General features: G+C 41.7%; 1 protein-coding gene across 5 annotated transcripts in view; it reads right to left on the bottom strand.

The window, feature by feature from the left end:
• Positions 1 to 13,923, bottom strand: part of cfap46 (cilia and flagella associated protein 46) — a 93,327-nt gene that overhangs the window by 65,533 nt on the left and 13,871 nt on the right. For 4 of the 5 annotated variants that reach the window (XM_029698094.1, XM_029698089.1, XM_029698092.1 and 1 more), the window contains exons 4-15: positions 11,172 to 11,236; positions 10,000 to 10,164; positions 9,692 to 9,815; positions 9,407 to 9,501; positions 8,354 to 8,515; positions 7,982 to 8,081; positions 7,405 to 7,506; positions 6,910 to 7,100; positions 6,587 to 6,815; positions 6,016 to 6,136; positions 4,707 to 4,836; positions 4,064 to 4,188 (exon numbers count right to left, since the gene is read on the bottom strand). In XM_029698094.1, the coding sequence (XP_029553954.1) occupies positions 4,064 to 4,188; positions 4,707 to 4,836; positions 6,016 to 6,136; positions 6,587 to 6,815; positions 6,910 to 7,100; positions 7,405 to 7,506; positions 7,982 to 8,081; positions 8,354 to 8,515; positions 9,407 to 9,501; positions 9,692 to 9,815; positions 10,000 to 10,164; positions 11,172 to 11,236 (1,609 nt within the window). Of the gene's footprint in view, positions 1 to 4,063; positions 4,189 to 4,706; positions 4,837 to 6,015; positions 6,137 to 6,586; positions 6,816 to 6,909; positions 7,101 to 7,404; positions 7,507 to 7,981; positions 8,082 to 8,353; positions 8,516 to 9,406; positions 9,502 to 9,691; positions 9,816 to 9,999; positions 10,165 to 11,171; positions 11,237 to 11,498; positions 11,878 to 13,923 lie in introns of those variants that run through there. The other variant, XM_029698093.1, reaches the window with a different exon arrangement.

Raw genomic sequence — 13,923 nt, 5'->3', positions numbered from 1 at the left:
ACTCAAAGAGTATCAGACACTACAATCCTCCAGAGATACCCACTACTTAGGTTTCAATCAGTTACTAGTCTAGGATTCATAATCAATTCCTCTTGATACAATTAGTTAATCTTAATATATATATATATATATATATATATATATATATATATATATATATATATATATATATATATATATATATATACACACATCTAGTTTGTGTGTGTGTATACACACACACACACACAACCGTTCAAAAGTTTGTCCTTGTTTTTGAAAGAAAACTACTTTTTTGTTCATTAAATAACATCAAATTGAACAGAAATACAGTGTAGACATTGTTAATGTTGTAAATGACTAATGCAGCTGGAAATGGCAGATTTTTTTTATGGAAAATCTACATAGGCATACAGAGGCCCATTATCAGCAACCATCACTCCTGTGTTCCAATGGCACGTTGTGTTCGCTAATGTCTGACCTTAGAGAGACGTTTCATTTCGTCTAGTTTGGTTAGGTCAGGGTGTGATGTGGGGTGGGCAATCTAGTTTTTGTATTTCTTTGTGTTTGGCTGAGTATGGCTCCTAATCAGAGGCAGCTGTCTATCGTTGTCTCTGATTGGGAATCATACTTAGGCAGCCCCTCCTTCAGTTGTGGGATCTTGTTTTTGTACAGCTCAGTGAAAGCCTGCAGAACGTGGTGTTCGTTTTCCTTTGTTTGTTGTTTTGTTTAGTGTTCTGAGTTATAATAAAATTTATAATGAGCACTTACCACGCTGCACCTTGGTCCACTCTTTACGAACACCGTCACAGCTAATCCAAGTTTATCATTTTAAAAGGCTAATTGATCATTAGAAAATCCTTTTGCAATTATGTTAGCACAGCTGAAAACTGTTGTCCTGATTAAAGAAGCAATAAAACTGGCCTTCTTTAGACTGGTTGAGTATCTGGAGCGTCAGCACTTGTGGGTTCGATTACAGGCTCAAAATGTCCAGAAACAAAGAACTTTATTCTGAGACTCGTCAGTCTATTCTTGTTCTGAGAAATGAAGGCTATTCCATGCGAGAAATTGCCAAGAAACTGAAGATCTCGTACCACGCTGTGTACTACTCCCTTCACAGAACAGCGCAAACTGGCTCTAACCAGAATAGAAAGAGGAGTGGGAGGCCCTGGTGCACAACTGAGCAAGAGGACAAGTATATTAGAGTGTCTAGTTTGAGAAACAGATGCCTCACAAGTCCTCAACTGGCAACTTCATTAAATAGTACCCGCAAAACACCAGTCTCAACAGTGAAGAGGCGACTCCGGGATGCTGGCCTTCTAGGCAGAGTTGCAAAGAAAAGCCATATCTCATATCCCATATCACATTTCTAAGTGACCCCAAACTTTTGAACGGTGGTGTTTATAAACTCAGCAACAACAACAAAAACGTCCAATTTTCATGACCCTTTCTTTCAAAGATAATTCGTAAAAATCCAAATAACTTCACAGATCTTCATTGTAAAGGGTTTAAACACTGTTTCCCATGGTTGTTCAATGAACCATAAACAATTCATGAACATGCACCTGTGGAACGGTCGTTAAGACACTAACAGCTTACAGACGGTAGGCAATTAAGGTCACAGTTGTGAAAACTTAGGACACTAAAGAGGCCTTTCTCTTGAAAAACACCAAAAGAAAAACACCAAAAGAAAGATGCCCAGGGTCCCTGCTCATCTGCGTGAACGTGCCTTAGGCGTGCTGCAAGGAGGCTTAAGGACTGCAGATGTGACCAGGGCAATAAATTGCAATGCCCGTACTGTGAGACGCCTAAGACAGTGCTACAGGGAGACAGGATGGACAGCTGATCGTCCTCGCAGTGGCAGACCACGTGTAACAACGCCTGCACAGGATCGGTGCATCCGAACATCACACCTGCGGGACAGGTACAGGATGGCAACAACAACTGCCCGAGTTACACCAGGAACGCACAATCCCTCCATCAGTGTTCAGACTGTCCTGTATAGGCTGAGAGAGGCTGGACTGAGGACTTGTAGGTCTGTTGTAAGGCAGGTCCTCACCAGACATCACCGGCAACAATGTCACCTATGGCACAAACCCACCGTCGCTGGACCAGACAGGACTGGCAAAAAGTGATCTTCACTGACGAGTCGTGGTTTTGTCTCACTAGGGGCGATGGTCGGATTCGCGTTTATCGTCGAAATAATGAGCGTTACACCGAGGCCTGTACTGATAGATTTGGAGGTGGAGGGTCTGTCATGGTCTGGGGCGGTGTGTCACAGCATCATCGGACTGAGCTTGTTGTCATTGCAGGCAGTCTCAACACTGTGCATTACAGGGAAGACATCATCCTCCCTCATGTGGTACCCTTCCTGCATGCTCATCCTGACATGACCCTCCAGCATGAAAATGGCACCAACCATACTGCTCATTCTGTGCGTGATTTCCTGCAAGACAGGAATGTCAGTGTTCTGCCATGGCCAGCGAAGAGCCGGATCTCAATCCCATTGAGCACGGCTGGGACCTGTTGGATCGGAGGGTGAGGGCTAGGGCCATTCCCCCCAGAAATGTCCGGGAACTTGCAGGTGCCTTGGTGGAAGAGTGGGGTAACATCTCACATCAAGAACTGGCAAATCTGGTGCAGTCCATGGGTAGGAGATGCACTGCAGTACTTAATGCAGCTGGTGCCCACACCACATACTGTTACTTTTTACCCCCCCCCTTTGTTCAGGGACACATTATTCAATTTATGTTAGTCACATGTCTGTGGAACTTGTTCAGTTTATGTCTCAGATGTTGAATCTTGTTATGTTCATACAAATATTTACACATGTTAAGTTTGCTGAAAATAAACGCAGTTGACAGTGAGGACGTTTATTTTTTTGCTGAGTTTATATCACACACACACACACACACACACACACACACACACACACACACACAGCACCAGTCATAGGTTTGGACACACCTACTCACTCAAGGGTTTTTCTTTATTGTTACTATTTTATACATTATAGAATAATAGTGAAGACATCAAAACTATGAAATAACACATATGGAATCATGTAGAACCCCACCCTCCCAAACAATTATTTGAGATTCTTCAAAGTAGCCACCCTTTGCCTTGATGACAGCTTTGCACACTCTTGGCATTTTCTCAACCAGCTTCATGAGCTAGTCACCTGGAATCCATTTCAATTAACAGGCGTGCCTTGTTTAAAGTTAATTTGTGGAATTTCTTTCCATCTTAATGCATTTGAGCCAATCAGTTGTGTTGTGACAAGGTAGCGGTGGTATACAGAAGATAGCCCAATTTGGTAAAAGACCAAGTCCATATTATGGTAAGAAAAGCTCAAATAAACAAAGAGAAACAACAGTCCATCATTAATTTAAGACATGAAGGTCAGTCAAAGGGGAAAATTTCAAGAACTTTGAAAGTTTCTTCAAGTGCAGTCGCAAAAACCATCAAGCGCAATGATAAAACTGGCTCTCATGAGGCCCGTCAGCGGTGTCTTTGTGAGACGCAGAGTAGGTAAATGGATGATCTCTGCATGTGTGGTTCCCACCATGAAGCATGGAGGAGGTGTGATGGTGTGGGAGCGCTTTGCTGGTGACACTGTCAGTGATTTATTTAGAATTCAAGGCACACTTAACCAGCATGGCCACCACAGCATTCTGCAGCGATACGCCATCACATCTGGTTTGCGCTTAGTGGGACTACAATTTGTTTTTGAACAGGACAATGACCCAACACACCTCCACGCTGTGTAAGGGATATTTGACCCAAGAAGGAGAGTGATGGAGTGTTGTATTAGATGACCTGGCCTCCACTATCACCCGACCTCAACCCAATTGAGATGGTTTGGGATGAGTTGGACCGCAGGTTGAAGGAAAAGCAGCCAACAAAAACCCTTGAATGAGTAGGTGTGTCCAAACTTTTGACTGGCACTGTATATATATATATATATTATATAAATATATAATACATATATTATATAAATATATAATATATATATATATATAAATAAATATAAATACATATATATATATATATCCCTTCTGTTGTCAAAAGGGAAGTTCCTCACAGTCTGATTTAGGAGCTTTCCATCGTCCATCGTCGTAGAGCAGACAGAAACGACAGGCAGCTCGACACACATCCCAAACCTCCTGCTTCCTAGCTGTCTTTGCCAAGGCTGCCCACAATTTCACCCTGAAAAAAATGTATACAATTATCCATACTTTGTTTGGGGATTGTTAAATAATAAATGTTTCCTTTAGCTAGTTTGACTGCCCTGGTTTTATGTTCTTCCCCCACTGTGATTCCAGATCTTTTTGATGTGTTTATTCTTCAGGGTATTACTGAAGCCTGGTGGAAGGCTGGTTGTGCTGCTACACATCATCCCATATCCTCACCCTGAAAAACCTCCTACTAATGATATTCAGTACCAGTAGTATTCAGAAAAAATGAATAAGCCACATAGTTCAGCTGGACTTCATCAGTGTCCTAGCACATAGAAACGTATTTAAAGTTGCTAGCTACCAAATGGTTCATGTTCATAAAATGTTGATTACGCACCATGTTCATTCATTTGTACTAATGCCGGTAAGATATCAAGACAAGAGCACATGTTTGTAGAAAACCTTGATATATTCTCACTCACTCACTCACTCACTCACTCATAAACACGCATGCACACACACATTCACTCATATTTACATGATACACACCTCTCCCTGTCATTCTTGCCAGCTCCCTGTCTGGTCAGGTGTCCCTGTACCTTCTCAACACATGCAGAGTGGTGCTGAGCCTTAGCAGAGAGATGAGCCACACCACCAGGTCCACTGGTGCCTGAGGGGACTAAACACATTTGAATACACATTTACATGAAGAAACCAACTGCATTGGAATAGTGATAAATAGTCCATCATATTGGTGCCGTACACACAAACAAATACAAAAATACGTCATATGACAATGATGGACAATCACTTTCAAATTGGAACAAATCCAAGGAGCCTACAACTTGCCACAGACTCTTCCCAGCCCTTACAAACAGCGTTGTGATTGGCATAAAATCAAAAAAACTTAAGCTATCGGCTTCTAAAAAGAAAATGAACTCCGAAAATCCAGGAATCAGTGATTAATCAGAAATCAAGAAACGACATCCCTGAACAAAGGATCCACACAACTGTGTCTGCAACAGCGAGAGGCACATAGTGTTCCTGCTTGAATAACGTAAAAGAGGTCTCTGCCTCCGTCTGATTGCAGCGTTTTAAAAGGCAGAGTGCTCCAAGGTTAGACCCTTGCTCTCGCTTGCGGAGTTCGCATACAGCCAGACACGTCTCACTACAGCACATTGCCGATGACAGTCTGGGGACCAATGACAGCATGGTACAAACACTACATCCTATTATTCATTCGTTCATCTTCAGCACATGCTCAGCATATTTCTCCAATCTCCGGGGTCACTCGGGTTGCTTAGATGTTCAAACGGCTTCATCATCGGGTTTCTTTGCCTTTATGCCTCAAAAGCCAGTTTGTGCTTGAGGTGTTAGTTTCGTAACACAGGAGGTATCGCTAGGTAAAAGTAGTCATGACCCGTGTCTGTATAGGCAACTAGTCTGCTCCAGTCTCATGGCCTGGCTGGGTCGTTAGGCAACTGAGTGTTCATTTGATCCTGGGCACAAGGGGGCCAAAGAGGGGAGAGATCAAAGAGTGCCAGCCCCTTAGCCCCAGGGCTCCATAGGTTCTTTGATCCAGTGCATATGAGCTATAGGGTTTTTGTCATGCAGAAATATCGAACCAAGGAGTCAGTCAAATCCTCCAAGAAATGGTTCTAGTACTTGGATGCTGGGCTGTGAAGTAAGTAAGCCTTTCTTTCCAACTAAGCCCCCTCCAAACTCGGTCATAGTTTTGAGGGTACCTTTAACACCAATAATGAGCTTTACATAGGAGGATTAGGCAATCCTATAGATGGCTGGTGAAAGACAAAAGTCATTCTAAAATGAAATGGCTATTCAAAAAGATAGTTTGTACTTTTTGCAGTGCTTTCTGCGTCGAGCACCACCTGGAAAGCGTCGGGGGCCAGGGTGAGGCCTGCGTTGACCAGCATGGGCCGTCTTTTTCTCACCTCCTCCTGTGGCTGACCATTCTTAGCCTTCAACGAAGAGAGAGAGAGAGAGAGAGAGAGAGAGAGAGAGAGAGAGAGAGAGAGAGAGACAGACAGACAGACAGACAGACAGACAGACAGACAGACAGACAGACAGACAGACAGACAGACAGACAAAGATGAGAATAGAGACTGACACGCATGCTGTTTTCACCTACTATGATCTCTCTTCTCTGTAAGGCCGACTCTGATGTCTACTCAAAGCATTTTACCAACTGACTGACCATCTCACAGTTTGACATATCATCACAGTTTGACTTTTCATCACACAGTCGGGCAACAACAAGCATGCCTATCAGGAACATCACAATCTATATTTCACAGAAATTATAATGAATGCCTGCTTCACCCTACTGCCAGGTTTCACCTTACAGTAGGATAAGTCAGGTCAAGTCTCCCCAGTCCTGCTTTGCATTTAGTGTAAAGGGGTCCGCAGACCTGCTGGATGAGCATGGCAGCCTTGTCCTCTGTGCTGCTGGGGGTCTGATATAGGGTGCCGCGAAGCTGCAAAAGGTTAAGGGCTGAGGTGAGCCGCTCGTGGTGCACCCCCCTCTCGTCCAGCAGCAATGCCCTCTGGAGGTGGAGCAGAGCGGGCTCCAGCCTCCCTTCTTCCTCCTCGATCACTGCCAGCTCACTGTGGACCTGACAGCGCATCTCCAGCTGCACACTGAGCGAGAACAAAGTTAACACTAGATTGGACACACAAGCAGGCATGAAAGTGCACAAACACACATAATGGCCTCTGTGTGTGGGTTAGTCACCTGTATGTGTCCTCCAGGACTTGGGCCACTTTGAGGAGCGCCCCCTTGACATTCCTCCTGAGGTTGTGCTGAAGGAGGGGCAGACAGGTGTTCCACTGTGAGGCACACACCGCCTGCATCACCTTGGCATCCCCCTCTCTTACTGCACTCTGCAGCACCTTGTCCAGTCTGCCTATCACCTTCAGCTGGGCCTAAGGGACCAGGCAACAACTACAGCAAGGACTGCCTAATGCATCTACAGATTCTACAAAGTATGGTGCATCAAATATATTGAATCACGCTAACAGTATAATAACTAGCTAATACTGTAACATCATGATACTACAACACACATTCCCAATGGCATCCACAGCTTGGTTTGCAGTAAAAAGAATGAATGTGTAAAAGGTGCTAGGCTCTTCTGAGCTCAGTTAACACTGTATTGATGAACTATAATATGTTCTGGGTGGCAAACTGGCACATTAACGTTGCTAACTCATGCACAGGAGAGGGCACCTCCACATTGGCTTTGGAGTAGTCCTTCATCCCCCCCTCCTGCTTCTTCTGGAGGTCCAGGTCACACTGGACACACTCCATCATGATGCACTGGCCAACACTCTACAAATAGAGAATTTCAAAACATGTAAGGAGCATGGCATTTCTACTGCTAAATTATAGTGAGACCAGCCATGTGTATCCACAGTGTCTCAGAGTAGAGTGCTGATTCAGGATCAGGACCCCCATGTCCATAATCGTATTCATTATGATACATTTTCTATAATAATGATCCTTGATCAGCATTATTTCTTTGAGATGCTCTGTGAAAAAAAGTGAGAGTGTAGATGACGTTGTACGTCTAACTTTTATCTTTACCCAATACCCATTTCCACCCACACATGTAATGTAGAATTACTGAGAAATACAACTGATGGTAAAGGGAATAAGTGGGCCTCTTCTAGCTAATCAAGTCTCTTGTCGAGACCTCGACTGGAAAATTGGGTCAATTTACGTGCATGTGTTTGCATAATTGCATTACTCTATATGGAATATAGAGACATGATAATAGAGTTATCTGTGATTGGCCGCCACTCACAGTGACTCCCGCAGTCTTCAGCTCTCTCAGACAGTCCGCTGCCATCTGGTGATGTTTCAACTGCAAGGCCAGAAAGGCTAGCTCCAGGAGGAAGGCAACTCTTTAGAAACAATGTATAAGATTAACATGGTTAGTCAGACATTCATAAGACATTCACAATACTTTGATCATCTGTAAGAGTAAAAACTATTTATCGATGTAATATTCAGACTGATGCTACTGAGATGTAAAGCAACTGTATTGGTGTTGAATATAGACTATCAATTCACATGAATTCAACAACAGGTCAATAGAGTCAAACGAAATATGGGCAATTACTAGGCCAATTGTAGTGATGATAGTAAGTATTGCAACAGGAGAGGAGATGTAGACCTGTCAGCTGGAGGGATGGGTGAGGGGCTCTCTGCAAGACAAGGGCTGGAGCCACAAGCTATAACAGGGGATTGGGCTGCAGCAGAATGCATAAGGAGCAGGAAAATCTCCTTAATCCTGGCAGCGTCCTCTTTTCTGGCCTCGCAAACGTCATCAACCTTACTGTGGAACACAGAATGAACACACACGCACACACACTGAAACCAGGGCATGTTAACCTACTGTTTATAATTCTCATGATGATGGTAGGGTCTGGGTGATGTATGACTCATGCTGCCCATGTCTATAGCTCAGCTTGTTAACCGTGAGATAGTCTGACATGTAGAGTACACGCCTGCGGAGAGGGCGCTGGTCTTCCTCTCAGTAGTACCAAAAGCCATACTAACGGGCAATAAATATCAGTGGTCTAATAACCTTGTCCCCTCTGAGATGCTCCGGGTCTAGCTGAAAGACAGCATATCACTAAGCCAATGACCTAGGTCCAGTGGGTACAGAGGGTCCAAATCAACTTATGCAACGTGATCTTTAGGACCACCAATAAAGAACTGCCCACTCTCAACTCATTAAACCATGGCAAACAAATAAACAGACATACCACAGCAAACAATAACCTTTTAGTCTTTAAAAAGCACAATGTGTATGGCTGCAAAAAAATGATATCAAAGCTTTTTGCTTCTTGTAAACAACTTTGGGAAAGAAATGACAGTGGCTGCAGTATGATTCTTCAAATGCTTTTTCAAAGGAAAATATGCACATCACAATATGCACATCACAACCTAATCCCAGAAGCACTTTCAAAATATGTAGCTGCAACTTGTTAACGGTTATTGTGGTTATTGCTTTTCAGTCTCATCAATGAAGATACAGAATACATTCATAGTTGGAAAAGAAACATACTCTGATGCGTAATCTCTTGGGATGTTTTGCCGCAAAAAAAAAACATTGAGCCTACGAAGACGCTCAACGGGGCATGGAAAAGTTAAGTGACAAAGAACTCTTAAGTTGATTAAACCAAATAATATCATGTTAGATAAAGGTGGGGAAAACACTTACTGTTTGAGCTTCTGCATTTTGTAGATGACTGATAAAACAGGACTTGCTTCAGTTTTTGGGGGGGTTTTAGTGAAGTCAAACAGCTTGTGTCGTACCTAGGAGTAACGTAATTGTATTAGTAGATAAATAGAACGACCCAGTTTAACCCCACATGTAACCATGCTCTACCCAAAGACAGTCAAAACAAGGGAGACCCTAGTTGTGTCTTTCCAGACTCTGACACCACATTCGAAAAGGAGTTCATGACTTTAGTCAGCACATAAGAAAAAAAAAAAGAGGCTTTACCTGTAGGGAAAATATCTTTGGATACAGGTCAGGGATATGTGACTCTATGAAGTCTGAGGTGGCCTTGGCAAAACTAGAAGCTTCTTTCCCTTTCCCAGCATCCACAAGGCATTCGACAAGGTGTCTGCATGTAGAGACAATGGATACAACAATCACTATACTCTGCACCTCAATACAAATCGTTGTACTGAAATATATTTTAAGAAAAATCTTGATTCATAAATGTTCAGTGTCATAATTGAGGGACATTCGGCATTACTGATTGTTACTGTATGACGAGACAAAGCATGACAGTTAGAGCCACCTACAGCATGAGCTGAGCCCTCCAACTGTAGTCTTGTTCCCCAACCTCCTCCAGTGCCTTGACCACCTGAGTGAGGGTGGGCACCAGGTGCTGGCGTGGCCCGGACCGCAGGAGCGGGCGGACCATCTGGAAGTAGAGCACTGAAGCATTGAACACCAAAAAGTGGTATCTGCCCGAAAGTAAAGAGTATGAGAGAAAGAAGAAAACCTGTTGTTGAGATCAATAATTTACACAGCAGAAAAACACTATCTGATCTTTTTAGTACAGTTATACAGTACATTTTTAATTTAGGCCAAGTGTTGACTATACATTGAAAATGTATGTACACAGTACAGTATAGCAGTCTTTCAATGAGTGACTGGAGAGTTTAGCCCTATGGTAAATCTCCATTTGGAGTACAGCCATTAATGGCTTACAGGCCACGAGGGTGGAATTTATCAACTAAAAAGGATGCAGAGATTATTGGAGTTTTTCTAACATAATTAAAACTAATTTATCCTCCAGGGATGAAGGAGTACTTTAGTCTGGGCTGTGTTAGTCATTCCCTTTGGTCTTAATTGGGATTGTTCCGGCAGCCCTTCATTGACACATATAATTACATATTAGATCTGTAATTTAATAGGATCTCTGTGGGCCCTATATGATATTATGACTTAATAATGCACCTCTTACTGTCTGTAGAGCCTTTTGCATAAATCTCATAACATATCTGTGTACAGTCACAAGGCATATAAGCCAGTAGATAATTCAGTTTGATATTCTTATTGCTTTGCTATTTGCTTATGGCTAGCCTTTTCACCCTTAAGGTGAAACAAATATGAATCTTAAGAGCAACTTCATACTTGCACCATATGTTTGCGCACCAAGAGATGAACTATATCGAAAAAAGGCCTACATTTTCACTAAGTCTCTCACTCCTGGATATTTCTGTGCCCCAGCAACAGAGTGAACCTTCATCCCCCATACTCCCCACCTAAGCCTGTCCTCATCCTGTGAATATTTCCCCTCTATGATCTATTTTAACATAGACTGACATGATGCCACTTTCTGCTAGACAATTTGAAAGACGGACCACATATCAAATAAATAATTCAACTTTTCTGTCACAAAGAGTGTGGGTACGGCTCACTTTGGTCAACTATGGAGACAGGAAAATGACTCATGTTAGATTCATACCTTGGTTTGATCTTTGAAATCTCAATAGCCTTCAGAAAATAAATCACAGCCTTTTCAATCTCCTCCTAAGAGTGAAATAATGAGTATGAAAGGGAGGGGTCACAATAACAAAGAGGCAGAGGAGGAATATCATAATAAACACTACAGATGTATGTTATATGAGTCATTCATCGTATTTATATCAAAGCTTGGGATCTGGGCCTGGTTGCATAACATATTTTAAGTTAATTCCCCCTTATCTTTTCCCTTAAAGTTGCACAAAACATTTCAAGGTGCATTTCCCCCTTATTAAATGAAGTGAAAAAGTTAAGGGTGCAGGTCCCTTACGCGCTTCATTCATTACGGATCTCAATGTAAACAGAATTTGTGGAGATGAATGTTGCTTTCCTCTGCCCTGGTTTCAAAAGGAAAACATCCACCAGCTAAATAGATATCTAGCCAGCTACATAGCTAAACAACGGAGGTGCACAATCCATGGCTACAAAGCTAGCTGGCTAGCTAGGTACCTAAGTTACTCTGTAAGTTAGCTTGGCTTGCTAGAAAGTCATAGAAACAAGTTGAGACAAAAAAAGTTGAAGAAACGAGTTATTATTATCATCTTCTGAATCAATTTGTTTCTCCTGTCTTGAACGTAGAACTTCTATTTTGCAATCATCCAAAATAAATGTGATCTCTTTGAAGAGACATTGTCAGTGAATTAGGTCGTCTCTATGGTAACCAGATAGTCTTTCTGCTTTACGTGCCTTCAAACTACCGTAAAACCTTTAAAATAATGCCCTTGTGTAAGGAAATGTTTGAGGGGCTTTACGCAACACCCTTACGCAATTCCCTTAGGTAAGGGGAAATTATTTATTAAAAGTAAACCCTTAATAAGAGAAACACTTTTATGTAAGGGTGTTGCATAGAGGCCCTCAAACATTTCCTCAAGTAAGGGCATAATTTAAGGGTTTTATAGCCATGTTTTATGCAACCGGGCCCTTAATTTAAGGGATAAATTTGCCTTAAAATGTTTTGTGCAACTGACTTAAAAGTTAAGGAAACTTTTGTGGGAAAAGATGATGGAAAAATTACCTAAGATGTTTTATGATGTTGCACAATGTTCCCTTACCTAAGGGAATTGCTTAAGGGAGTTGAGACCCTCAAATATTTCCTTAGTCGAGGGCATACTTAAGGGGTTTTACGGTAGTTTGAAGGCATGTATGGCAGAAAGAGTATCTGGTTTCCATGGAGACGGCCTGATTTCACGGACTAAACTTCTCTCAAATAGATTTGCTTTCATTTTGTTAGATAGCAAAATAGAACTTCTACAATCAAGACAGGATAACCAAATTGATTCAGACAATAATAAACCACGTTTCTTGTATTTACTTTTTTCTCAACTTGTTTATATTACTTTCTAGTACCTCAAGCAAGTTTACAGAGTAGCTATAGCGAGCTCCTTCCATTGTTTTGCTAAGTATGTGGCTGGTTGATGTTTTCCTTTTGTAACCAGAGCAAATGAAAGCAACATTCACCTCAACAAATGCTGTTAACCAGTGGTGGAAAAAGTATCCAATTGTCATACTTGAGTAAAAGTAAAGAAACCTTAATAGAAAATTACTCAAGTAAAAGTGAAATTCACCCAGTAAAATACTATTTGAGTAAAAGTAAAAAAGTATTTGGTTTTAAACATACTTAAGTATCAAAAGTAAATGTAATTGATCAAAATATACTTAAGTATCAAAAGTAAAAATTATTTCAAATTTCTTATATTAAGCAAACCAGATGGCACAATTGTTCGTGTTTTTTAAATTTACGGATAGCCAGGGGCATACTCCAACACTCACACATCATTTACAAAAAACGCATTTGTGTTAGGTGAGTTCGCCAGATCAGAGGCAGTAGAGATGACCAGGGATGTTCTCTGGATAAGTGTGAATTGGACCATTTTCCTATCCTGCTAACCATTCAAAATGTAAGGAGTACTTTTGGTGTCAGGGAAACATGTATGTAGTAAAAAGTACATTATTTTCTTTAGGAATGTGGTGAAGTAAAAGTAAAAGTTGTCAAAAAAAATAAATAAAGTAAAGTACAGATAGACTAAAAGGCTACTTATTAAGTATTACTTTAAAGTATTTTTTACTTAAGTACTTTACACCACTGCTGTTTACATTGATATCCATACTGAATTAAGCAGTTAAGGGACCTCATGGGCACCCTTAACTTTTCACTTATTTTAAGGGGGAAATTCACCTTAAAATGTTTTGTGCAACGGACTTAAAGTTAGGGAAACTTTAAGGAAAAGATAACGGGGATATTAACCTGTTATGGATAGGGGGCAGTATTTTCACGGCTGGATAGAAAACGTACCCAATTTAATCTGATTATTACTCCTGCCCAGAAACTAGAATATGCATATAATTATTAGCATTGGATAGAAAACACTCCAAAGTTTCTAAAACTGTTTGAATGGTGTCTGTGAGTATAACAGAACTCATTTGGCAGGCCAAAACATGAGAAGATTATGTTCAGGAAGTACCCTGTCTGACCATTTCTTCCCCTTCTTGATTCTCTCTATCCATTACAAAGGATCTCTGCTGTTACGTGACACTTCCTACGGCTTCCATGGGCCCTCAGAGCCCGGGAAAAAGCTGAAGGACGTAATTCAAAGCCCTGGCTGAAACACACGAGCGCTTTTGCTAAGTGGTCTATCAGCGGACAAAGGGCTTAGGCGCGTGCCCGAGTCGACCCCGTGCTGTATTTTCTTTCGGCT

This window comes from Salmo trutta, chromosome 18 (assembly GCF_901001165.1).
Source record: "Salmo trutta chromosome 18, fSalTru1.1, whole genome shotgun sequence".
Classification (NCBI taxonomy): domain Eukaryota; kingdom Metazoa; phylum Chordata; class Actinopteri; order Salmoniformes; family Salmonidae; genus Salmo; species Salmo trutta.
Note: the sequence above shows the minus strand (reverse complement) of the source record. Positions and strands in the feature narration are given on the sequence as shown.